The sequence below is a fragment of the Gymnodraco acuticeps genome, unplaced genomic scaffold (assembly GCF_902827175.1).
Source record: "Gymnodraco acuticeps unplaced genomic scaffold, fGymAcu1.1, whole genome shotgun sequence".
Lineage (NCBI taxonomy): Eukaryota > Metazoa > Chordata > Actinopteri > Perciformes > Bathydraconidae > Gymnodraco > Gymnodraco acuticeps.
The window spans coordinates 714,421-739,518 of NW_022990707.1; the positions used below are offsets into that span (position 1 = coordinate 714,421).

A 25,098-nucleotide genomic window follows, 5' to 3' on the forward strand; every position below is an offset into this window, starting at 1 on the left:
AAATAGGTATTAATTCATTTACAGTAAAATCAACTCATTATTTTATTCTTGTATTTATAAATGATGTGCATCATAGCTGATGGGCTAAGAATATGACGGTTTTTATGTATCTTTTTTTATTGACCAGGTGATATAAGTTAAGTAGTACAGTAAAAAATACAGGTGTTTGTAAAGTACTAGTTAAAGGTGGGGTAGGTAATTTTGGAGAGACCAGCTCGAGGGCGCTAGAATTTGAAAATACACAGCCGGAAGAAATCTGCCACTTCCTTACAGAGCCCCTCCTCCAACACACACGAACGCGCACATGACCAATGAGGGCACGAGATAAGTTTGTACACAGATGGAAGGCTGACAGGCAGGTAGGCCATCCAGTTACTTTAGCCGGGCCGGCTCAGATGATTGGTCGTGCTTTTTACAGTATTACGGCTTCCACAGATGACATTTTGTTAATGGATTTTTTGTCAAAGCACTTCAGATATTCATTGCTATCGGGATGTTAAGAGCATTCCATGGAATATAACAACAAGTGTATCTCGAGCCGGTTTCTCAAACTTACCCACCCCACCTTTAAACAAACAACAACCTCTGTAAATGACATGGAAATTACTTGTACAATTTAATACATTATGAAATATTCTCAGATACATTACATAGCCTATTATGCTACAGTACAGTAAAAATGCAATATATGATACAATGATATTAACACATTACACTATGATACAATTAGGATATCATGATACGATAAGAAACATCTCGCAATAATATGCTCTCTATCCTATAAAACTATACAATAGATAGAATCTGCAATAAAATGCTATGATTAAATGCATTTAATAATAATAATAATAATTTCAATTGATATAGCGCCTTTCACGAAACCCAAGGACGCTTTACAATGGGAAGTAACAAAACAAAAAGTAATAATAATCATACAGATACATAGGCTGAAGAAAACAAAACAGGAACAGGTTGCTGAGTACTGTATATTAGTTGAGGCCAAAGGCCTGAGTGAACAGATGGTGTTTGAGGTGTTTTTTTAAGGTGTCCAGAGTGTCTGCATTCCTGATTGCAGAGGGGAGAGAATTCCAGAGGGTGGGGGCTGCGACACTGAAGGCTCTGTTGCCAAATGTTTTCAGCTTGGAGCGCTGGATGGAGAGCAGCCCTTTGTCAAAGGACCGCAGGTGACGAGAGGGGGTGTAGGGCTGAAGGAGGTCAGAGATGTATGGAGGGGCTAGGGAGTGGAGAGATTTGTAAGTTAGCAGGAGGAGTTTGTACTGGATGCGTGACTTGACCGGGAGCCAGTGAAGGTGGATGAGGGTAGGGGTGATGTGTTGCCAGGGCTTAGTGTGGGTGAGGAGCCTGGCTGCAGAGTTCTGGACGTACTGGAGCCTGTCCAGGGCTTTGCTGGTGACCCCGATCAGAACTCCATTGCAGTAGTCCAGACGAGAGGAGATGAAGGTATGAATTAATGTTTCTGCAACGGGGTCGGGGAGAGAGGGCCGGAGTCTGGAGATGTTTCGTAGGTGAAAGAAAGCAGTTTTGACAGTAGACCTGATGTGGGAGTTGAAGGTGAGGCTAGAGTCCAGAGTGACGCCCAGGCTGCGAACCTCAGGGGAAGGGTGGATGGAGCTGCCATCGATGGTGAGGAGCAGATATCCAACCTTCCGGAGCAGTGTTTTTGGGGCCACAACCATGAGCTCTGTTTTGTTATTGTTGAGTTTAAGTAGATTTTTTGACATCCAGGCTTGGATGTCACGGAGGCAGTTGACAAGTGACAGTGGGGGTAGCTGGGATGATGGATTGGTACTGATGTAGAGTTGGGTGTCGTCGGCATAGGAGTGGAAGTTGAGACCATGTCGGCGGATGATTTCACCGAGGGGGAGCATGTAGATGTTGAATAGAAGGGGGCCGAGCACCAAACCTTGCGGCACACCTTGATTGACAGGGGCTGGGGGAGAGCTGGATTTTCCGATGGTCACAAACTGTTGCCTGTTGGAGAGGTAGGAATGGAACCAGGAGAGGGCTGTACCAGAGAGGCCACGGTAGACGGATAGGCGGTTGAGTAGGATAGTGTGGGAGACTGTGTCGAATGCGGCGGAGATGTCCAGGATCCATTTGGATCAAATCAATACAACACAATGCAATATGCTAGGCTATGTTACCATTCTCTACGATCCACTATAACACAATACATTATAGAATTGCCCTGTAAGGTACAATATAATATAAAACAGTTAGTATAAATTGTTGTTGTAAAATACTTGTGTAAAATGAACTTCCACTATAATGAATTGTGTTTTATATATTTTGTTCAGGTCTCTGCAGAAAGGTTCCTGGCATCACTCCAGTGGCCCTGTAGCATCAAGTGCAGGTATATATCAATTCTATCTCCATGATTGTACACTTTTTTAATCTGCTAAAGGTTGCTAAAAAGCCCCAAATACAGCCCCAAATCTTCTTCCCCTGAATGACCCCCAACAACACTGACTCGGTTCCTCTGGTTGCAGCTAAATGCTCTTACGGGGCCGAGGGCCAGCTCCACACCGTGATAGAGAAGAGTCCAGAGAGCAGCCCCACCATAAAGCCCCGGCAGGGCGGAGGCTTTCCCAGCCCCCCCTCCTGTCCTGGCCCTACCTCTGGACATGCAGGCCCCGGCCCCCAGCTCATTGTGCCCACAGGGATACACCATGTCCCCCAACATCAGCCCCTCAATGCAAAGATACCCAGTCCAATCCAGGGGCCAAGCTCCTTGGGAGGCTACCCTGCCCCCACCCAGCAGCAGCAGGGCATCGAGGGGAGAGAGGAAGGAACAACCGAGGGACGGGAGGAAAGAAGGATATCAGCTACAGAAAACGGATACCAAAACAACCCTTCTTCTTTACTGTACTCCTATCCCCCTTCTTCTTCCTGCACTCAGCCCAGGCCTCGAGCACAACAGGCAGACAGGTAATACTATACTTTTGACAAAAAGCTGTGCTTTTAGTGTCATTACTTCCTACCAGTAGCTGTAGCAGTTGTGTAGCTTAGTGTGTAGTTCGTTCCCAAGAGTCATACTTAAATAAAATAATTGCTAAATGCACAACTTCATGCTATTTGTTGGTGTTTCCGATTCTATAATATTCTATTCTATAATGCTAACTCAGTCTTCTACCTTTATCAGGCCTCACCAGGAAGAGTCTTACTCTGAACTCTACAGACCCTACATGAAAACAGCTAGAGATCCATCAGAGGAACACACAACCCGCCAGGGACCTCATGGTCAAAGCTTCCAAGGGTCCCAAATTCAAACAAGCAAGAGACCCCACAGCTTAGTGTTCCAGGAAGAGAACCAGGATTTCAATATTCCCCACATCCAATCGGCCGCTGGACACAGGGCTCCATCCTCAGAAGAATGGAGGGACCCCTGCATACCTGTCCAGTCGAGGGGAGACAGGAGAAGGTAAAGTATTGAGGAATTACTTTTGGTGACTGAAACCAGAGTCCTTCATTGATCTGCCAGACTTCTTTAGGTCAGAATTCTAGTTAGAGTACTTCAACGTGGTCCATAGGAGGCTTCCAGATTGAGATATCTTTGCAGAAAACCAAAAGCATGCTCAAGGATTGTAATCTTTTAACCATTGGAGAGGCTTTTTTTTTTTTTTCATTAAACTCATGCACTAACATCATGCTACTAGGCACCACAACCAGATACAGCCACAACAACACAATAGCATACCCTATTTTCAACACATTTCTATCTATAACAGCCGCTACCTGACGGTTAATCGCTGTTTTGTTCATTCAATGCTTGTATGTTTTGTCAGGCAAAATCAATAAATATCAGAAATGATTTTCCCTCCTGTACTTTTCCTCAATGGTTTCTTCCTATTGCCCTACAGATCAATGGACCAGACCAGTACTCTTTCAGAGCCAGTGACATCACCTAGGCTGGCACAGGGACAGGTTCTTCCTACCCACACACCTTCTCCCCTCTCCTGCCCCCCCCCCTTTTCCTAGTCACCTCAGTGACTGGGACCACCGAGAGCAGGACAAAGACAGAGAACACCCACTGAGCCGTCTGGAGATCGCCCTTGCTGAGGTCCAGCGAGGCTCTAGCCCCAACAGTGTCATCTCTGCAGGTAGCCATGGCAACAGCAGCGTTGGCGATGGCAGCCAGGGACCTGTACGCAGCCTCTCTGTCCTGGAGAAGGTCAGTCGCTTTGAGCGTCGGGAACGCACCGGGAAGCAGCGCAGTCACAGCACCACCACCGCACAGGACAAAGCCTCACATCTGAGGGTAACTCAAACCAAGCTGTGATTTGGTCACCAATTCAGCGTAACTCCTCTCAAATTGGAAGTTCTTGACCCTTGTTGGCTGTGACACTGTTTCACTGATTGATTTTTTATGATTTTGAATTAGATGACTGAGAAGGGTCGTAACTCCCCATGTGGACCAGATGACCTCAGAAATATGCTGGAGAGAAGCAACAGTAGGACTAAAGCCCACCGGACTCTGAGCTACAGAGGAGGCAGCTGTGAACACCCGAAATACAGGTAATTGATACAACTATATAGATATAGTTACTATAATTTATCACAATAAATATTAGTAATCATTTATGACAAGTTCCCATCCTACCATGTAGGACCCCAGCAGATCCCAGTTCAGCCCTCCAGAGGAGCCGCAGCACCTTCCAGCTTGTTGAATCCAGAGAGGTCGACAGCAGTAAAGAATTCCCCTGCACACAGGACATCCAGGACATACTGGGCCCCGTGGGGGACACGTCCTTCAACAGGTCAGTCTTACACAGATCAGAGTCCTTTAGTTTGCATCACCAAAAAAGTAAGAGTCCTCCTACAGGTCAGAGTCCTTTAACTGCTCAGAGTTCTTCAACAGGTCAGGGTCCTCCTACAGGTCAGGGTCCTTTAACGTCTCAGAGTCCTTCAACAGGTCAGGGTCCTCCTACAGGTCAGGGTCCTTTAACTGCTCAGAGTCCTTCAACAGGTCAGGGTCCTCCTACAGGTCAGGGTCCTTTAACGTCTCAGAGTCCTTCAACAGGTCAGGGTCCTCCTACAGGTCAGGGTCCTTTAACGTCTCAGAGTCCTTCAACAGGTCAGGGTCCTCCTACAGGTCAGGGTCCTTTAACGTCTCAGAGTCCTTCAACAGGTCAGAGTTCTCCTACAGGTCAGGGTCCTTTAACTGCTCAGAGTCCTTCAACAGGTCAGGGTCCTCCTACAGGTCAGGGTCCTTTAATGTCTCAGAGTCCTTCAACAGGTCAGGGTCCTCCTACAGGTCAGGGTCCTTTAACGTCTCAGAGTCCTTCAACAGATCAGGGTCCTCCTACAGGTCAGGGTCCTTTAACTGCTCAGAGTCCTTCAACAGGTCAGGGTCCTCCTACAGGTCAGGGTCCTTTAACGTCTCAGAGTCCTTCAACAGGTCAGGGTCCTCCTACAGGTCAGGGTCCTTTAACGTCTCAGAGTCCTTCAACAGGTCAGGGTCTTACAATAGGTCAGGATCCTCCAACAGGTAAGATTATTCTAATCAGTATCATAAGTCTCACACAGGAAACATGTCTCTATCAGATCTTACAGGGACTCTTTGAAAGATGCCCAGTCTAAGGTCCTGGGTTCCACCTCCTTCAGAAGGAGAGACCTGAGCTCGTCAATCAGCCCTACACCTCCTCCAGCTCCCCCTCCCACAGCTCCTCCTCCCGTCTCCTCCTCTATCACCGATCAGACTCAACATGTCTCTGCCAAGAACCACTCGCTGGAGAAGAAAGGTCCAAAAACCATGCCCAAACCACAGGGTGTCGTCATGGCACCACAGCTGCTCCCCCTGGTCACTTCCCTTCACACTCCGAAGGAGCGGCATGTGGTCAACCCGGAAACTAGAGGCCCGAGCCCCCCTGCCCTCCCCAATGTCCCACCAGTTGGTCCTCCTGGTCTGACGAGAATCTGCGGCCGCAAACGTCTGAATTTAGACCAAAAGAAGCGATCATACTCGGAGCCAGAGAACATGAATGAGGTCGGGGTTTCAGATGCTGAGACTGCTGCCCTCTTCAGGCGTGGAGGAGGTAAGTGAAGCAGATTTAAAAGTAACTATTGCTCGACATGCCTCATGGTGTTGACAACACTCTAGGGGCTTGGTTTAGAGAGGCATATAGTTATCTGTTGCATTGTCAGAAACGTAGCTAGGTTTTTGCACAAACTAGCCAAACGTTGGTTAAAAAGTAATAACTGGATGAGTCAAGCATTTGGTTTCCAGAAATTATATACTTATTCTGCTAAATTAGGCTTGCTAAGAGTTGACATCAGTGGTAACCTAGCTGCAGCAATAGCTCTATACCCACAGCTTAGTTTTCAGATTCAGATTTATTTGTTATCTTATGTATAAAGTGTTATTGTACGACTGCTATGTGTTGACAATGTTCAGCATCAATGCATTTAATAAGATTGGCTTTTTATTTCATATTGGACAAAAACAAATATTAACATAATTTAATATTGTACCTAATAAAGGTTTACTTCTGGAAACGTTATTGAATACTAAGTTTAGCAAAGACTGAGCCCAGCCCTAAGGAGAACCAATGTCTTTGTTGGTATATGCTGTTTATAAATATATATATATATAGATATATATTTAATATATATACAGTATAACATCTATATAATATACATTATATGTAACAGATATATCATTTAGTGTCCGCATGTGACTGACCATGCGCTCTGATCTTCTGTCGTCAGATACCAGCGTGGCAGAGCGTCGGAGGATGTTTGAGCTGGAGACAAATCGAGTCGGGGGCGGGCCTCTGCAAAATGCCACTTCAAGGCCCGACTTGCGACAGCTTCAGCACGACGCTCTGGCTGATTACATGGAGAGGAAGAGAAGCATGAAAAGAGACAAGGGAGGACAGAGGAGTGGACTGAGGCCCCGGAGTGCTTATCTACAGCCTGAAAACAACAACCATTCAGGTGGGTTGGGGTAGGAAGGGAAGTAGAATGAGGATTTAGGTGTGGTGGATGGATGGATCCCTTCTTATCTTCTTCCTCTCTTTCCCTCCATCTCTACAGCGTCCTCCTGTCAATCAGACACCCGCAGTCTCTCCCCCACCTCCAGCCTGCTCTCCCTCCAGGACTCTGTTACAGATCGAAGCTTCTCCTCCTGCTCCGCCCTCCCTCCTGGAGAGGACCTGTGGAGCCTCCAGTCCAACCTCTTCTACCCGGGCAGGGTGACCACTCCAAGGCCAGCATCGCACTCATCTACTGGGTAATATAAACCATACCAGCTGCATCTAACATCAATTTTTTACCATGCCAGCAATGAGGCTTGTTTGTTTTGGCCTTTCAGGTGGAGGGCTATCCCTGTGGTCCAGACTAAAATACAGTATCTCAACAACATGGACTGCTATGAACGACTTCAGACCTCCAGCAGTTCAAAGTGTTCAATAATTCAGTGACAAACTAAACTTCTGTTGTTAAACTTGTACAGTATTATTACAATTGATGAACTCCTTCCAAGTCCAAGTCAGTTTATTTTCAATTTCTCTGTGTGTGTGATACAAACAGGGAGACCAAAGTGCTATTTTCACTGTCCCCAAGAATAAGGATATATAACAATATATACGTATATATATATATACATACTTACACACACATCTGAACACCCTCTTATATATATATATATATATATATATATATATATATATATATATACACACATACACATACTGTACATACTCATACAGATATGTAGACATATACACACATTATGAGTTAGAAATGAAAAATGTTCTAGTCTGGTAGACTTAAACGGATTCATATAATGTCAATGAATGAATGAATATATGACAAAGTTCCTGGTTTGTTCTCCCAGTGCTCCTTCTGACTCCCTCCCTGAGCTCCAGCACGGGTTCCTCCAGGACGGGCTCCTCCAGGATGTCCCTCCTGAAGCAGGGCTCAGGAGACAGACCTCCAGCAGCAGAGACCTGCAGCAGTCTGCCTCAGAGCACCCCCTCCACCTGGGCCTGTCCCAGCAGCTGAACGGGGCTCTGCAGAGGGCTGGCTCCACTCGAGGCTCTGTGAGGTCAGCCACCACTGAGGACCTCCTGGGGAGGTCTGAGGAGAGACAGATGACTCCTCAACACTGCCGCTCACGCTCCTCCCCTACAGCCCAGAGACTCCATCAGGTAACATTGCTCCTACTCATAATCCATTTCAAATTATCACTATCGTTGTTGCGAGTTGCAAGTTAGCAGGAACAATATTTGCCCTATTATAATATAACCAAGAAATAAAATAATCATAATATGAAATGATTTGTTGATGAGTGTAGTTATTTCCATTGTCTGCTACTTAGTACTTTTCCTTCACTACATGTATTTAATACCTTCAGTTACTTCACATATGTGGATGAATGATGGTAAATATAATCAAGTATTGAATCAGACTTTAGTTCCACCTGGAGTAAATCCACCAGCTACCCTGCAGTATACAAAGTCATTCAAACTAGCTGCACCTTTACCAGCTTTGAGAACACTTTCATGATCAATCATTATAAAACATATCAGATATATTATTCTGAAATGGACCAATCTGCACAACGACTACTTTCACTGTCGCTACTTTAACTATATTTTCATGAGAATACTTTTCTACTTTTGCTTGAGGAACATTTTGAATGCAGGACTTTTACTATAACAGAGTATTCCTACACTCTGGTACTTCTACTTTTACTCAAGTACAAGTTCTGAGTACTTCTACTTTTACTCAAGTAAAAGTACACCAGTATTAGGTGTTGGCTGGTTATTGGTGCAGACGGTTACTCGGGAGTTAAAGTGCAGTGCCTGATAGAGATGTGCCTGTGTGGCTGCTTCAATGGGTTTAGAAGTGAGTCTGTGCACACATGAAAATGTTATGGCCTCAACAAACTCAAAGCCCTTTTAAAGTGTATAAATCAGGTTTGATGAATGCTTTCGAAAGGACACGTTCAAACTGGCCGACACCTTTTTGAGGTTAGTCAGCGTTTACATTACCAAGTGCCTTACTGCAACTAGCACATGGAGAAATAGGAACCTTCTCTAATATGTTTTCTGGAGAATTCCCCAATGTAATACTGAGATTTTCACCAAATAATCCTGGCAATAATTATCTTCTTTCTTTGTCATAGGGCCTACTTGTGAATGTCTATTAGTACATGTTTGACAATATGTGATTTATTACAATGTGTGCATAGTCCAGTGGGGTGCCTGTTTGATGTAATCCTGTGCTTCCTGTTCTCTTCCCTCGGGCTAAATTGTCACTTAGGTTCCAGGATTTTCGCTCAATAAGGCGTTTATAGTTATGTATGATAGTTGTATCCTCTGTTTGGTATCTGTATGTCCGATAAAGTTCTTATAGGGATTACTTAGTCAACATGTCTACTTTCCCATTTCCTTCTGCCGTTACAAGAACAGGGACCCCTAGGAAGGACATTTCAAATTCCATACAATGTAAGTGCGGGTTAAAATGCTAAATTACATACACAAGAACCTGCCTGTATCAGCAAAAAAAGTAGCCCCTAAATATTTGTTCTGATATTTCCAACATCACATGCAGCACAAATTCCATATCTTGCAATATAAACGAAAGTGAAACATAATTGTGTTAACCCCCAATGATTAAGATCCATCATTTAATGTATTCATCCTCGTTCCATCGTTCAACTGAATGTTCTGAAGTCGGGCCAGCAGTTTTTCCTCACTCCTGCTAACAGACATTCAGACACACAAAGCAAGAGGAAAATCTAGTCAACTTCTTGGCATAGTTAATAAAAAACAAATTGTACATATTGCTTCAAAAAATAGTATAATGTTTAATAAGTATACAATAAAGGTGTACCAGTATACATTTTTTGGCCATCTATTGGTCCAAAATGAAATATCCTACTCAAATGGAGTAAAGAATGGATGTAGACATTCCCGGCCCTCATGGTGTATCCAGTTAATTCATGACATGTTGCCATTAAGGGACATTAGGCGCAGAGGCACACAGGAAATACCCAGAGTCTTCAGCGTTTCCTGTGAGGTGCCAGAGAGCCAGTGGCTGGGCGCTGTCCGATGTGGATGACTGCAAAGATAACACACATAACTTCATCATTCACACGTCTACAGAGTTCTTAAAGAATGCAGTAAAGGATTAATTGCTCTTCTATCTGCTTCAGTGATCAGAGCATGCTGTGCCACATAAACATCATTACACTTCAGTCAGACAAACAGACACTCTGTCCTCTAACTTTAGACCCCGTCCACACAGAGACGAAACGGGTTGTATCCGCTAAAGTTCTCTATCTATCGTATAGAACAGCGGTTTTCAAAGTGTGAGGCGCGCCTCCCCTGGGAGGCGCCAGAGAGCTTCAGGGGAGGCGCAGCGTGAGAAAAAAATAACGAGAAACAGTGAAATCTAGCTAGTTCACTTCAGCTAACTTTATACGAGCGGCAACATGGATCGATTTTTAGTGAAGTTACCTAAAGTGAAAGAGGAGACAGCGTCTGGCAGAAAACGTCAGCTTTGTTTTGAAATAAAAGTTGTGGCTCATCGGACATTATGAGAGAAAATCCCTAATGTCCGAGTGCAAGTGAATGCAGCACTAGACGCGAGCCTTGTAACCCCTCCCCCGGGCCTGGCGCGAGCGAGGAAATGTGATTGGCGGCGATTTCATTTGAATGGGACGGCGCATTCGGACTCAAGCACTGAAGGAATGAGGTATTTGCGGTCTACAATGACAGAGAAGAGACTGTCAAGTTTGGCTGTACTCAGGATTGAATCAAAACGCACTAAAGCTTTGGATCTTAATCAATTTTTGAGGCGTTTTGCTGAACAAGATGGTAATCGCCGCATTCAGCTGTTATAGGCATGCCAACTTGATGCTCTGCTCACGGATGACTCGATGAGCATAAAAAACTGTTAAGATGATGACCTTACGTGTGGAAATATATTTTTTTCTTTGAGGGGGTCAGCCCCCAAAAAACAGTTTGAAGTCCTGAGAAAGTCAAATAAGACGGTGTGTAAAACTACACTGCCCAGCCAAAAGAAAGTAACCACTTTGATTTAACTAGGCCAGTAGGTAAGGGCATTCCACTGGATAATAATACCCCCTGCATTATAGCAACAACAACAACAACAATAATAATAATAATAGCAATAATAATTGGGAGGGGGGGCGCGGCTGTTCTTATGTTCTCTGAGGGGAGGCTCACCTTCCCACACTTTGAAAACCCCTGGTATAGAACATAGAAACATATAGTTCATCCACACGAGGCCGACACGGAAACGTGGATAACGATAACGGCTCCCAAGGTGGGTAGATCTGCGGACGAAATGCTTGCAGCTCCGTGTGTACGCCCTATACGATCATTTCCTGATAACGATGACGCCATAGCCCCGCCTCTCCCCACCTCTCCTGCTCACCCCCGCGTCACCCGCGTCATTGCTGATGTGTTTCGCCAACAACAACAATGGCGGAACACAGGGTTGCGTTCGTGCTCCAGACGCTACTGACCATGCTACAGATGTTAGTGCAAAATCTACAGCTCCTCTACCACAACCATCAGCAACAAGTGGACATGGAGAACTACATGAACTACATGTTGCTAAATCCACCACGGAGAATAACAGAAGGGCAACCAGGCAACCATGGCAACCATGCTCGGGGGGTCTTATTCGCTGCTTTTGGTGTATTTTGTGGCGGAAGTACAGCGCCACTTACAGGCCCGGCATATGTACTATAGCGTCTCCAGCGTGTCGAGCGGTCTCGTGGGGACGGACACGTTTCTTGAGCCGATTCCAATTACTTTTTTGACATCGAATTCAGTTTGTTTTCATCTCCGTTTCGTCTCCGTGTAGACGGGGCCTTAAACAATACATCTCACTTAATTAAGAAGTCTTTGAACATACAGTACCAGCAAGGACCATTTTGGAGGCTGTATCCTAACCCTACAACTCACTGCTTTGGTGTATGTTTTACCACACTGTGGAATATATATGCCCAATTTTAAGATTTTAAATACTCAATGTAGGAAGCAACTTTATTGTACTAAAGTCAAAGTAGAAGTGTAGGAATACTCTGTTACAAGTATAAGTCCTGCATTCAAAATGTTCATCAAGTGAAAGTAGAAAAGTATTCTCATCAAAATATAGTGAAAGTAGCGACAGTAAAAGTAGTCGTTGTGCAGATTGGTCCATTTCAGAATAATATATATGATATGTTTTATAATGATTGATCATGAAAGTGTTCTGAAAGCTGGTAAAGGTGCAGCTAGTTTGAATGACTTTGTATACTGCAGGGTAGCTTGTGGATTTACTCCAGGTGGAACTAAAGGCTGATTTAACACCTGATTATATTTCACATCATTCACATCTGTGAAGTAACTAAAGGTATTACATACATGTAGTGGAATAAAAGTACACCATTTACCTCTGAATTGTAGTGGGGTAGAAGTACAAAGTCTCAAAAAGTTCTAGTATCTCAAAATTGTACTTGAGTAAATGTACTTAGTTACTTGACACCAGTGGTTTTGGTTTGAGCACTGAAGCTACTGACAGCTCTGAGTCAGGAGCGTCAGACTCCAGTTTAGTGTGTGATGAGGTCTGTGGTCCCTCAGGGATCGCAGGGGCCACTACCGGAATTTTGCTTTCCAATCCGTAAGAGACACAGAAGCAACAACTTGTTTAGAGCAGCAGGTGCGTAAGGTTTATATATTTTTTAAAACACATAATTAAAAACAATAATTTGGTACTATTAACTGTACAATTAAACAAAGGTAAACAATAAAGTTCCAGGAACAAATGAATATCAGGGCACCCGGGGACCTAGTGGTTAAGACACATCCCGTCTGAATGCAATAATTATTGTTCAATTCAAGCCACAGACCTCTGCTGCTCATTGTCCCCCTCTTTCTCCTGCTTAACTCTCCTGTTGCAATCGAGCTCACGTTTTAGCACAGACTCTAGAAAGTGCCCAGCCAACAACAACAACTTGTTAAGGTTTTTTTTATATTTATTACAACCATAAAAAAAACCTTATCAAAAGCCCATTGTTATTATACCATAAAGGTGAGGTGAAAGAATGGAGACATTACAGATGCTTTTCTTGATTTATGTCTGCACTAAACTACTCTCATGATGACTATAACAGTATAACAATGCTCTTAAGCTATTGAAGTATTCAAATGAAGATGATAACAAGACAAAGATTGCACATGGCTTTTAAAATACAATAGGATAAGATCAAACCTTACTGATTCTGGGGGGTCACTGTGTGTGTGTGTGTGTGTGTGTGTGTGTGTGTGTGTGTTGTGTGTGTGTGTGTGTGTGTGTGTGTGTGTGTGTGTGTGTGGTGTGTGTGTGTGTGTGTGTGTTGTGTGTGTGTGTGTGTGTGTGTGTGTGTGTGTGTGTGTGGGTGTGTGTGTGTGTGTGTGGTGTGTGTGTGTGTGTGGTGTGTGTGTGTGTGTGTGTGTGTGTGTGTGTGTGTGTGTGTGTGTGTGTGTGTGTGTGTGTGTGTGTGTGTGTGTGTGTGTGTGCGTGCCTGCGTGCGTGCGTGCATGTTGCAGGACCCTGCAGGTGACGGCAGGATGTTGGGGGGTCTGTTATCCTGAACCTGGACGCCCCTCTCTGGCTGAGGACAGGTAGGTCCCATCCACACTCTGGTCATGTGATCGTGAACAAACAGCTGATGGTTCTAATCCCTCACCTGCCCCTCCCTGTCATCTCATTTATCATGTTTCTCAGTTCAGTAAATGTTGGGCAGTCATGATCTTTATTTCTGCTGATCCAAAACTAATTCTATGAAGTCCTCTATGAAAACAAGTGGGTTTAAAAAAGCTAGGAATTCTCAGGATCATTTTTCTAAGTGTTTGCTTTTGTAACCCTCATCGTGGCCATCATGTACCTCATGTATCTCTCTTAATAGAGATATTCAAATATACTGCGAAGAAAACCCAAATGTATTTAGTTCTATTTAGAATGTGTGGCTGTGGTCCACTCCAGCCAGAAGATTAAACATAAGATAAGAGAAAATATTTTGCAAAGGATAGATGAAGGGAAGAAGGGACAGAGTAAAAAGGTAGATGTGAAGGAGGTACAGAGCAAATCAAGGAAGTTAATGAAGGGAAGTGCATGAGGTGAAAAGGAAGGAGAAATGGGGGAAACAAGAAGGAAAGGTCCTTGGAAAGGAGGCACAGGGGGAAGATGGAGGAGGAAGGTGAATAAGGAGACAAAGAAATCAAGGAGTCAGATGACCAGAAAGAAAGAAGGGAAGAAAGATTTAAGAGGAGTGAGGTTCTAAAGGGCAGAGTGAGTGAGTGAGAGGAGTGAAGAAGGGAGGAACAGAGGAATCTAAACAAGCAGAGAAAACTCCCTGACACGGAGAAAGAAAAATAGTCCAGCGACATAATTCACTTGAAACTCTCAAATATGTTCCCCCTATAAATGTGAAGGTCAAAGGTCACTTCAGGAATGTGAATGATCTCTGGGCTGAAGAAATAAGAAAGTGACAATTCTAATACACAACACTTCTAAAACTTTAGATGTATTCCTTTCAGGCCCGGTTCCAGAACAAAGTGACTCTGCATCTGAGATTAGAGAGGGTGCAGTGGTAAAGTGCTATTTTTATAAGTGGGGAGTGGACCCTCTAGGTCTAGGGGGGTCCTCACCTCCTCTAGGGGGGTCCGGGTGCATGCTCCCCCGGGAAGAATTGTTTTTAAATGTTGAAGTTAAAAGCATCAATCTGGTGCATTTTGAGAGCAACATGAAGAGATCTATGGATCTATGTGCTCTTTGCTTGATTCATGCCTTCCCAGTCCCTTATCACGTACAAGAGCATGGCGCCAGTTGTTGTAGCTAGTTGTGGTGAAGGCATCTGACTTACTTGAACCGAAATGTCTACATGCATAGCAGAAGATGGCATCCTTTTCACATGAATATTCCAGTCAATCTCTGTTTTGAAACCATGAGCTGCAAAATGAGCGCCTTACCCCGCTGTACAGGCGAGTTGGGTACTTTTTTAAATATACCTGGGCAGGCTCTGTTTTGCTGAGGTCCTCTGACACTTGCGGGCCGCTGAGGGGTGGCGGTGTTTGGGGCAATGAAGATGGCTGCGGCTGCTCCGCCTCCGTGGGCGAGGCGGGCAAAGCCGACGAGTCGGGCGTTAGTGTCCACGACAGTGGCCGCGGGTAACGTAATGTCCCCATGATCTGAACTGTTATTACCTGCAGTAGATGCAGTGTTACTGCTGGCGATAAGGGCTGGTTGTTTTAACCATTGTCTGATGTCCATCACTGACTGCTGTGTAAGCACCTTGCAGATGACGAACGCGCAGCGGCACAGGTCACGCGCACCTGACATAATAACGTTACTTACCGTTTAAATTGACCAAATAAATGCAGCAGACAATGTTATTTAACCACAATTACAATTTATTTTATTTCAACTAAATTCTTCTTCTTATTACTCTTCTTATTATTACTACTATTATTATTATATATGTAATATTTTTCACTTTTTTTTTTTTCACTTTTCTTTTTTTTTCACTTTTCATTTTTCAAATGAGGGTGCATAACGACACCCGTATGCACCCCCGTAGAACCGGGCCTGATTCCTTTCCAACCTGTCAGCACCCCCCACAGACTGTGCCGGTCATTACAGCCAATCAGAACCAAGCACACGCCTGAGTCTGTACAGATGAAGCTTACAAGCAGGAAGGAATGTGACCCGGACATATTATAACAATATCATTAACATTTATTAGTTTTTCTCTAATATCTTTCTTCGGTATGGTTTGTTTTTGAACTGTGTACAATGCTCTTATATGTTCTTTTTGTTTTGTCTTTTTCTAAACCATATTCGATTGTTAAATGAAGTCAAATGTAATTCTCTGACACAGCAACAACAAAACTAAACATATTACCTTCATCATGTTCCCCCATTTCTTTAATTGTCTCTAAATGTGTCTGTCTTTCAGACCTGCAGTGGTCCAACTATCAGACGGACTCTTCTCTCTGCGAGGCTCCAGAAACAGTCTGAACTCCGTCCAGCCTGCAGGGCCTTCACAAGGTGATTCAAAACATTCTGTTAACTGCATTTAAACTGAGAAGACAAATGTCTGAGCACACAGAGATGTCTCTACATTTTGATGTTCTTCTAGTTTGGGGTCAAACTGTCATTTTAAAAAAATATATATGTTATTATTTTCAGCAGTTACAAAGTGATACAATACTAAAACATTTAGGACAAAACAACAACACATAATAAAACCCACACAACAGACCAGACCAGACCAGGATAGAAAGAAATGAGAAAAATAACAGTAACTCGTGCGGTACTCATGTGTGAAAACTAATTCCGTTAGATTTATGCCCATAGTTATAACACTGAACCATTCCTCCCTCATGTATAGTGCTATTATATGGGGACCAGTTCCTATTTTGAGATGAATCTATACCAAACACTTTCTTAATCTCGCTTCGAATTGACCGCCAAAAATATATAACTTTAGGGCACGACCGGATGAGATTTATTTGAATCTGGAATCTTGAGCACATGGACATATGTGAGAGCACTGTGACTCCTCTCTGACTCTTCCTTGTGTTCTGATCCAATACCCAGGCTCCTCCCACACTCCTGTCACTTGTAGGGAGCGACAGAGGCTCAGCGAGCGGCAGAGAGCCAGCAGCACCTCCACCTTGGCGGCCTCTGTGGGCCTGCCCTCCCCCCTCTCCTCCCCTGGAGCTCTGGACAGTGGCAGCGCTGAGTGGCATGCAAGTGAGCGGCTGAGCCAGGCCAACCTGGACGCCATCACCTTCCCCGGAACACTCAGCAACACGACCCTGGTGACGGACGGACCGACCAGACACAGTTTCAGTGACTCCAGAGGATTAGAAGACACCGCGGGAGACATGTGTAGAGAGAGAGCGTCCAGTTTAGACATGATAGCAGGGTTTTCTGCAGAAAACAGCAAACAAGTTTCACCGGTGATGCCAACACACCTGCCCCATATCCAGCTGGCATCCCCACCAAACAGGAAGGACAGCGGAACCACTCCATCGTCTCCGCCCCCATCCTACCATCCGTCCATCCCCCAGCACCTGTCCTCCCTGCGGATCTCTGAGTCCAGCCTCTTCAGCTGCAGCGACCAGCCGCAGCCGGTAGAGTCTACGCCAGGCCGACCGCTGGACGACTTTGATGAGGTGTTCCTTCAAAATCCTGACCCTCCATCACCACATATCAAAGAGACAAGCCTCCTGGAGGACTTCCCTGCTCTTCCTCCTCCCCTGGAGTTGGAGGAGGAAGCTGGACACCAGACTGTTGGGAGGTTTGTTGAAGAATGATTTTAAACCTCAATCTAAATATAATGATTATGGACCTTTTAGATTATTTTTTTACTGACTGAATTAATTAACTTTTTCTCTGTTCTCGTCCCGTTATTCAGTCCAAGCATGGAGTTCTTAAACAACTCCCTGCCCTCCCCTCCATTGTCACCTTCTTCCTCCTCAATTCCTCTGTCTGAACCCATCCTCCTTCCTACCCTGACGCCACAGCCCTCAACCTTCACCACATCCACCCAACCCTTGGACAGCCTCAGTCTGGAGTACCAGCACCTGCCCAGGAGGGAGAAGACCTGGGACGAGCTGCGAGTGGAGGCGCTGGCCCGGCAGCTGGTGGGTTCCTCCAGTCAGAACTTTGTTTGGATAAACCTTTGTTTTTGTACATCAATTTCTGACTCTGTTTTACTTGGCTCAAACTTTATTCGTTTTGGCCAAAATGATGACTCATCTTGTGTCCTCTGAATCCTTCTGTGTAGTAAAATTCACTTCATGTATCCCCGCTCATTTTCAAACTTCCATTTTAATCCTTTATACATCCATGGTTTAAGTGCTGATGTCTTAGTTCTTCTGGTTTAGCACTAGTATTTCAACATTTTATTTGAGATCATTTACAGATACACTGCGCCTATGGATTGGTTTTACAGCATTTATCCGCTGGACACTTTATTATAACTCTCACTTCTTTGTTTCTAGGTGTTGCAGGACAGCTCTCTGGCGCCCCTCCTGGACACGTGGGGGGGTAAATCCACCGTAGAGTTTATGGAGGAGACTTTTCCAAACAGCAGATTGGTTGGTAACTCACTGTGGCAAGGCAGTGGCAGATTGGAGGACAGGTAATTCCCTCATGTGTTTTGCCTTTGTATATTCTTCTACTTGCCTGAGTTTTATTATTATCAAAACTCTTTTCTGTGTGAATGTTTCATTTATATTCCTGATCGTGAACTGATGAAAAAGAAAAATCTCACTGGTCACCTGGTATTATTTAGTCATAATATAAAGCAGTATTCAAAGTATTCAAATTCAATGCCTTTGTTATCATGTGCACCTCCTTGAAAGAGTACATTCAGTATTTTCCCAACACTTGTAATGTATGATGTTCCCTGCCTAGGATCCAAGATGGCGTCTGTGATCCTGCACAGAGCTCGGCGGCTGCTCCAGGGAAAGAGACAGATCTGGATGAGCATGAGAAGGACCTGAACACCAAGAAGGTCTGAGGCTTCTCTCATTTCATCATCAGAATAATAATTATCATAATTGTACGAGCTATATCTATAATTATATAGATATAGCTCACAAAGTCTTTCATAATCATATATAATATAATAAAGATTATAAAAACGATTTGTATTATTATACATATTCTTCTTATTGTTATTATTATAAATATGATATTATTGTTATTATTACTATAATAAATATTAGCTATTAAATATTACTATTATAGTTACGATTATAAAATATATTCTTATTATTAATATTATACATATTAGCTTTTAACGATTATAATAAAGACTATAAAAAGTATTATTAACTGTATGATTTGCTGAGCAGTTGGAGCTGTGTGAGGCTCTGCGGGGCAGCGTGGCTGCGCTGCGGCAGGAGAAGGAGGCGCTGAGTGAGGAGCAGAGGGGGCACCAGGAGCTGGGGGCCGGCGTGGAGACGCTGCTGCAGGGACACCTCAGACCCAACGAGAGGGACAAGTACAGCATGTTCATAGGTACGCGGCTGACGCTCACTCTAACAGAATGGATTTAAGAAGCCAGAAATATGTCAACATGCTGCCGTGTATCACAGTGTGAGTTGTGCTGCCTGTGTTCCAGGGGATCTGGAGAGGATGGTCAACCTGCTGCTGTCTCTGTGCAGCCGGCTGTCCAGGATCCACAGAGCTCTGCTGGCTCTGGAGAGAGAGGAGCAGACGCAGGAGGACAGGGCCGGCGAGAGGGTGAGACAGGACGCTCTACTGCTCTGCTGCTCTGCTGCTCTGCTGCTCTGCTGCTCTGCTGCTCTGCTGCTCTGCTGCTCTGCTGCTCTGCTGCTCTGCTGCTCTGCTGCTCTGCTGCTCTGCTGCTCTGCTGCTCTGCTGCTCTGCTGCTCTGCTGCTCTGCTGCTCTGCTGCTCTGCTGCTCTGCTGCTCTGCGAGACTCAGCGACTCAGCGACTCTGTGACTCTGTTACTCTGCGAGACTCAGCGACTGTGCGACTCTGCGACTCTGCGACTCTGCGACTCAGTGACTCTGTGACTCTGTTACTCTGCGAGACTCAGCGACTGTGCGACTCTGCGACTCAGCGACTCAGCGACTCTGCGACTCAGCGACTCTGCGACTCTGCTACTCAGTGACTCAGTGACTCTGTGACTCAGTGACTCAGTGACTCGGCTACTCAGTGACTCTGTGACTCTGTGACTCAGTGACTCTGTGACTCTGCGACTCTGCGAGACTCAGCGACTCTGCGAGACTCATTGACTCTGTGACTCTGTGACTCTGCGACTCTGCGACTCAGTGACTCTGCGACTCTGCGACTCAGCGACTCTGCGACTCTGCGACTCAGTGACTCAGCGACTCTGCGACTCAGAGAGTCTGCGACTCAGAGAGTCTGCGACTCAGCGACTCTGCGACTCAGCGACTCTGTGACTCAGCGACTCTGCGACTCTGCGACTCTGCGACTCAGCGACTCAGCGACTCTGTGACTCTGCGACTCTGTGACTCTGTGACTCAGTGACTCTGCGACTCAGTGACTCAGTGACTCTGTGACTCTGTGACCCATGAGCCTATGTACCTTCCCATCTATGTGTCTGCAGAGGACTCATGAGCTGGGTTTAATTTCTCATGTGACTTTGAAGAAATCTTTCATCAACAGAGTGGCCATTTGTTTATCAATTACTCCCTTTAAATTCTTGAAGAGAAACTTTATTTTCTGCATGTCTCCATGACGATGGAAGTGCAGCATCATTTAAGTCCCGGCTTCCATTTATTTCAATTCAATAGAGTCCTTCATTTAGTATCATATATAAAACTCATGTTATTAAGGTTATTAAGAGGTTCATCTATATAAAAAAAGAGTGTGAAATGATTCTGATCATGGCTAGCCTGGATTGCAGTCACAGTCCTGAATTGCATTATGGAATGAAGCCTTTTAAAAACGGGATCTCTACTGGAGCAAGCATGCACAATACCAGGACCCTGATACTGAACTTAATCAGAGTGTATGTTGCAGTTGGAAAAGCACAGTTTACCTGCTTTTAACTGCAGCATGGCTGAATGTCCACTGTGTCCATCATGCCAGAGGACCAAAGGGACTGCAGGTCCGAGAAGGACACTGCTGCTGTTTGAAATGCAGATCCATGTTGCCATGAACAGTATCAAATATGAGTTGTGTCAGCTGACGTATATCTGGCTGTCTCCTCCTGTTCAGGACTGCCTCCATCACAAGCGCTCTCTGCTCCTCGCTCAGACCGAAGACGCCCGGGAGCTGAAGGACAACCTGGACCGGCGACAGGGAGTGGTCCACACCATCGTGTCCAGCTACCTCACTGAGCCGCAGCTCCAGGTCTACCAGCGCTTCGTCAGCACCAAACCATGCCTTCTGATTCGCCAGCGGCACCTGGACGAGCTCATCCGGCAGGGGGAGGAGCAGCTGACACGATTAGCTGAGAGCCTGCCGCAGGAGCTGGCAGAGGCCCGCGGTTGGTCGAGAGGGTGTCTGTTCTCGTCATCTATCATCGCCCACTGGTCCTCTGCTTATCAACCTGCTGTGATTCCAGGCCCCGCCCACTTAGCCAGGTCCACCACTGTGACTTCACTGTGATGTCACCGACAGTTACAAGTAGCAGGGTGGGAAGGATTGACTTTTGGCTCCATAAAGAGAAGGAGCTTTAATGAAGGAATACTAAACAACTATGCAGACTTTACACATGAAGAATAAACTCCTTTAATGTGCCTCGTTCTATAAACACTTGACTGTATGTTAACCTCACCGAAACATCAGCAACCCACGCTGTGGCTCAACACGACTTTTTGTCACACTCACATCTTCACAAGAAATGATTTAGATCAGAGAAAATGGGTCACCCGAAAAATAAATTCTCACTTGCCTCTTCAGACACCCTGTCTGAAGACCCGAAGGGATTTAATAAAACTAGCTATTATACTGCAGACTGATTCGACAACATTAGCACCCTGATATAAATGTAACATAAGAAAAGTCACGATCACTCTGGAATTGTCTTTACACCACCCTGACGGTGCTTTCAGGAACCTTATTCAGACGTTCTTCCAGGAACTTTTTCGTCAGTAAACTGGTGTTTTTTTAAGACAAAATATTATCATCTTCAGAATAAGATATCATTTGTCATCTTGTTAAATATTTAGGGATTTTCACAAAATCAGCCCAGTTTTTGCACATGTACAGTCAAAGTAAATGAACACCAAAATTGAAGGGGCACTGTTGTTATTTTACTGCTACGAGAAGAATCAAAACTGAGTGTGCAGATCCTGAAGAGTAACTGATCACTGTCACATGCTACTGTAACTCTACTATAACTCTGCTACTGTAACACTGCTACTGTAACTCTACTGTAACTCTGCTACTGTAACACTGCTACTGTAACTCTACAGTAACACTGCTACTGTAATACTGCTACTGTAACTCTACAGTAACACTGCTACTGTAACACTGCTACTGTAACTCTACAGTAACACTGCTACTGTAACACTGCTAATGTAACTCTACAGTAACACTGCTACTGTAACACTGCTACTGTAACACTGCTACTGTAACACTGCAACACTGCTACTGTAACACTGCTACTGTAACTCTACAGTAACACTGCTACTGTAACACTGCTACTGTAACACTGCTACTGTAACACTGCTACTGTAACACTGCTACTGTAACTCTACAGTAACACTGCTACTGTAACACTGCTACTGTAACACTGCTACTGTAACTCTACAGTAACACTGCTACTGTAACACTGCTACTGTAACTCTACAGTAACACTGCTACTGTAACACTGCTACTGTAACACTGCTACTGTAACACTGCTACTGTAACACTGCAACACTGCTACTGTAACACTGCTACCGTAACACTGCTACTGTAACACTGCTACTGTAACACTGCTACTGTAACTCTACAGTAACACTGCTACTGTAACACTGCTACTGTAACTCCACAGTAACACTGCTACTGTAACACTGCTACTGTAACTCTACAGTAACACTGCTACTGTAACTCTACTGTAACTCTGCTCCTGTAACACTGCTACTGTAACACTGCTACTGTAACTCTACAGTAACACTGCTACTGTAACACTGCTACTGTAACTCTACAGTAACACTGCTACTGTAACTCTACTGTAACTCTGCTCCTGTAACACTGCTACTGTAACTCTACAGTAACACTGCTACTGTAACTCTACTGTAACTCTGCTCCTGTAACACTGCTACTGTAACTCTACAGTAACACTGCTACTGTAACACTGCTACTGTAACACTGCTAATGTAACTCTACAGTAACACTGCTACTGTAACACTGCTACTGTAAGACTGCTACTGTAACTCTACAGTAACACTGCTACTGTAACACTGCTACTGTAACACTGCAATACTGCTACTGTAACACTGCTACTGTAACACTGCTACCGTAACACTGCTACTGTAAGACTGCTACTGTAACTCTACAGTAACACTCCTACTGTAACACTGCTACCGTAACACTGCTACTGTAACACTGCTACCGTAACACTGCTACTGTAACACTGCTACTGTAACACTGCTACTGTAACACTGCTACTGTAACACTGCAACACTGCTACTGTAACACTGCTACCGTAACACTGCTACTGTAACACTGCTACTGTAACACTGCTACCGTAACACTGCTACTGTAACACTGCTACTGTAACACTGCTACTGTAACTCTACAGTAACACTGCTACTGTAACTCTACTGTAACTCTGCTCCTGTAACACTGCTACTGTAACTCTACAGTAACACTGCTACTGTAACTCTACTGTAACTCTGCTCCTGTAACACTGCTACTGTAACTCTACTGTAACTCTACTGTAACTCTGCTCCTGCATTGATAACTGTTGTTGCAGACCTTACACTGAATGATGTTTTCCTTGTGCCTCTTTAAACGCTGATGTGATGAAACATTTGATGTCAAAAATGGAGTTTGTATTCCAAAGATGTTCACAGGATGAGTTGTTTGCATCAACATTGTTTAATTTTGGATTTGATTTTATGTTTTTTTTTCCCTGTTCAAAGTTTCAAGATTAACAAGAGCCACAACTGAATCCCAAAAATCTTAAATTCTGAATAATCGCTTATTCAATTTCTGATAAATTGGTCAGATATTTAATCCATAAAATACCAAGAATTTCAAAATTCCACAATTAACTATGCCAAAAAATATTTAACGCATATTATAAAAGAAAAACAGAAAGGAAGAAACAATTAAACAATCAATGAAAATGCTGACAGATGTAAATCGCCTGAATCCTTAAACTCGCTCAGTTTCAGCTGCTGAAACTACCATACATGAAAGATGAACGTTTTTTTGTATTATTGTATTTCATTAGTGTTGTTTGTTTGTATATGTGAAATAAAGCAATGTTTAGTAATCTAGTTTTAAGTCCTGTTCTGATCAAACTGTCAGAGAAACACAGGCTGCACATTACAACACTGTGGAATTCATTACTATTACTACTGCTATTACTTGTTTCATAAATGAGAAACAAAATACTTCATTTAAATCTCTTTCTTAAGTGTTTTTATTCAGTAAAGTATCAGCATCAACTCGGACTCTCTCAGTTACTGATCAGACAAGGACACTCGTGGGATCATTCCTCATGTTTTCTTGAACTCTTCAAAGATGAAGGCTATAGCACATTTTAAAGGAGCACTGCAGCAGTGTTGTGCTTCACTCCTTTAAAGCTGGGGGGCTTGATAGAAACATTACATTACATTACATTGCATTTAGCTGACGCTTTTGTCCAAAGCGACTTACAATAAGTACATTCGACCAGGAAGACACAACCTTGAAGAAAACAGAATCATATAAGTATATCAGGTTTCATAGAGCCAAACATTTCAAGTGCTACTCAACTGGCTTTAGGTAATCCAGTCCTTTATTGGTATAAAAGTGCTTCGTTAATCGTTCTAACGCTCGAAGTGGAGTCGAAAGAGATGAGTTTTCAGTTTGCGCCGGAAGATGTGCAAGCTATCTGCCGTCCTGATGTCAATGGGGAGCTCATTCCACCATCTTGGAGCCAGGATAGCAAACCCACGTGTTTTCGCCGATGGGAACTTGGGTCCCCCTCGCAGCGAGGGCGCAACGAGTCGTTTGGCTGATGCAGAGCGTAGTGCAAACAGATGGAAATGTAATGCAAGGCAGCAGAGGTGCAGAAGTCCTTTCTGTCCACAGTATTAATGAGCTGCACTGCCACTGTCAAAATGAATTCACTTTTTGTATTTATTTAATTATCCAGCACTTTTCACTGTAAAAGGAAATGTTAATTTCCTCAGATTTCACAGAAAGTAGTGCTAATGTGGACGTGGCAGGGTCTTTGATAAATTCAAACTGTTATGATTGCATAAAAAGAAACTATGGCCGTGTTTTTTTACACAGTGACATTGTTTCTAAAAAATATATATATCACCAGTAAACTATTGGAATGATCTTTATCTTTGAAATGTGGTTCTCATGGATTGATAGATGCTGGAACTAGGAACTAGTTATTGTGTGGTCATGAA

At 44.1% G+C, this 25,098-nt stretch overlaps 1 protein-coding gene across 1 annotated transcript in view; it reads left to right on the forward strand.

Annotated features, from left to right (window-relative positions):
• Positions 1-24,141, forward strand: part of shroom3 (shroom family member 3) — a 96,866-nt gene extending 72,725 nt beyond the window's left edge. Inside the window, 21 exon segments of the mRNA XM_034231603.1 lie at positions 2,319-2,374; positions 2,511-2,949; positions 3,164-3,442; positions 3,882-3,947; positions 3,949-4,279; positions 4,403-4,536; positions 4,629-4,778; positions 5,566-6,056; positions 6,730-6,957; positions 7,057-7,252; positions 7,859-8,171; positions 8,965-8,996; positions 13,572-13,646; positions 15,980-16,071; positions 16,624-17,329; positions 17,447-17,675; positions 18,036-18,175; positions 18,451-18,550; positions 18,894-19,059; positions 19,163-19,284; positions 20,753-24,141. Of these exon segments, the coding sequence (XP_034087494.1) occupies positions 2,319-2,374; positions 2,511-2,949; positions 3,164-3,442; positions 3,882-3,947; positions 3,949-4,279; positions 4,403-4,536; positions 4,629-4,778; positions 5,566-6,056; positions 6,730-6,957; positions 7,057-7,252; positions 7,859-8,171; positions 8,965-8,996; positions 13,572-13,646; positions 15,980-16,071; positions 16,624-17,329; positions 17,447-17,675; positions 18,036-18,175; positions 18,451-18,550; positions 18,894-19,059; positions 19,163-19,284; positions 20,753-21,145 (4,738 nt within the window). The 3' untranslated portion in view covers positions 21,146-24,141.
• The last annotated feature ends 957 nt before the right edge of the window (positions 24,142-25,098 follow it).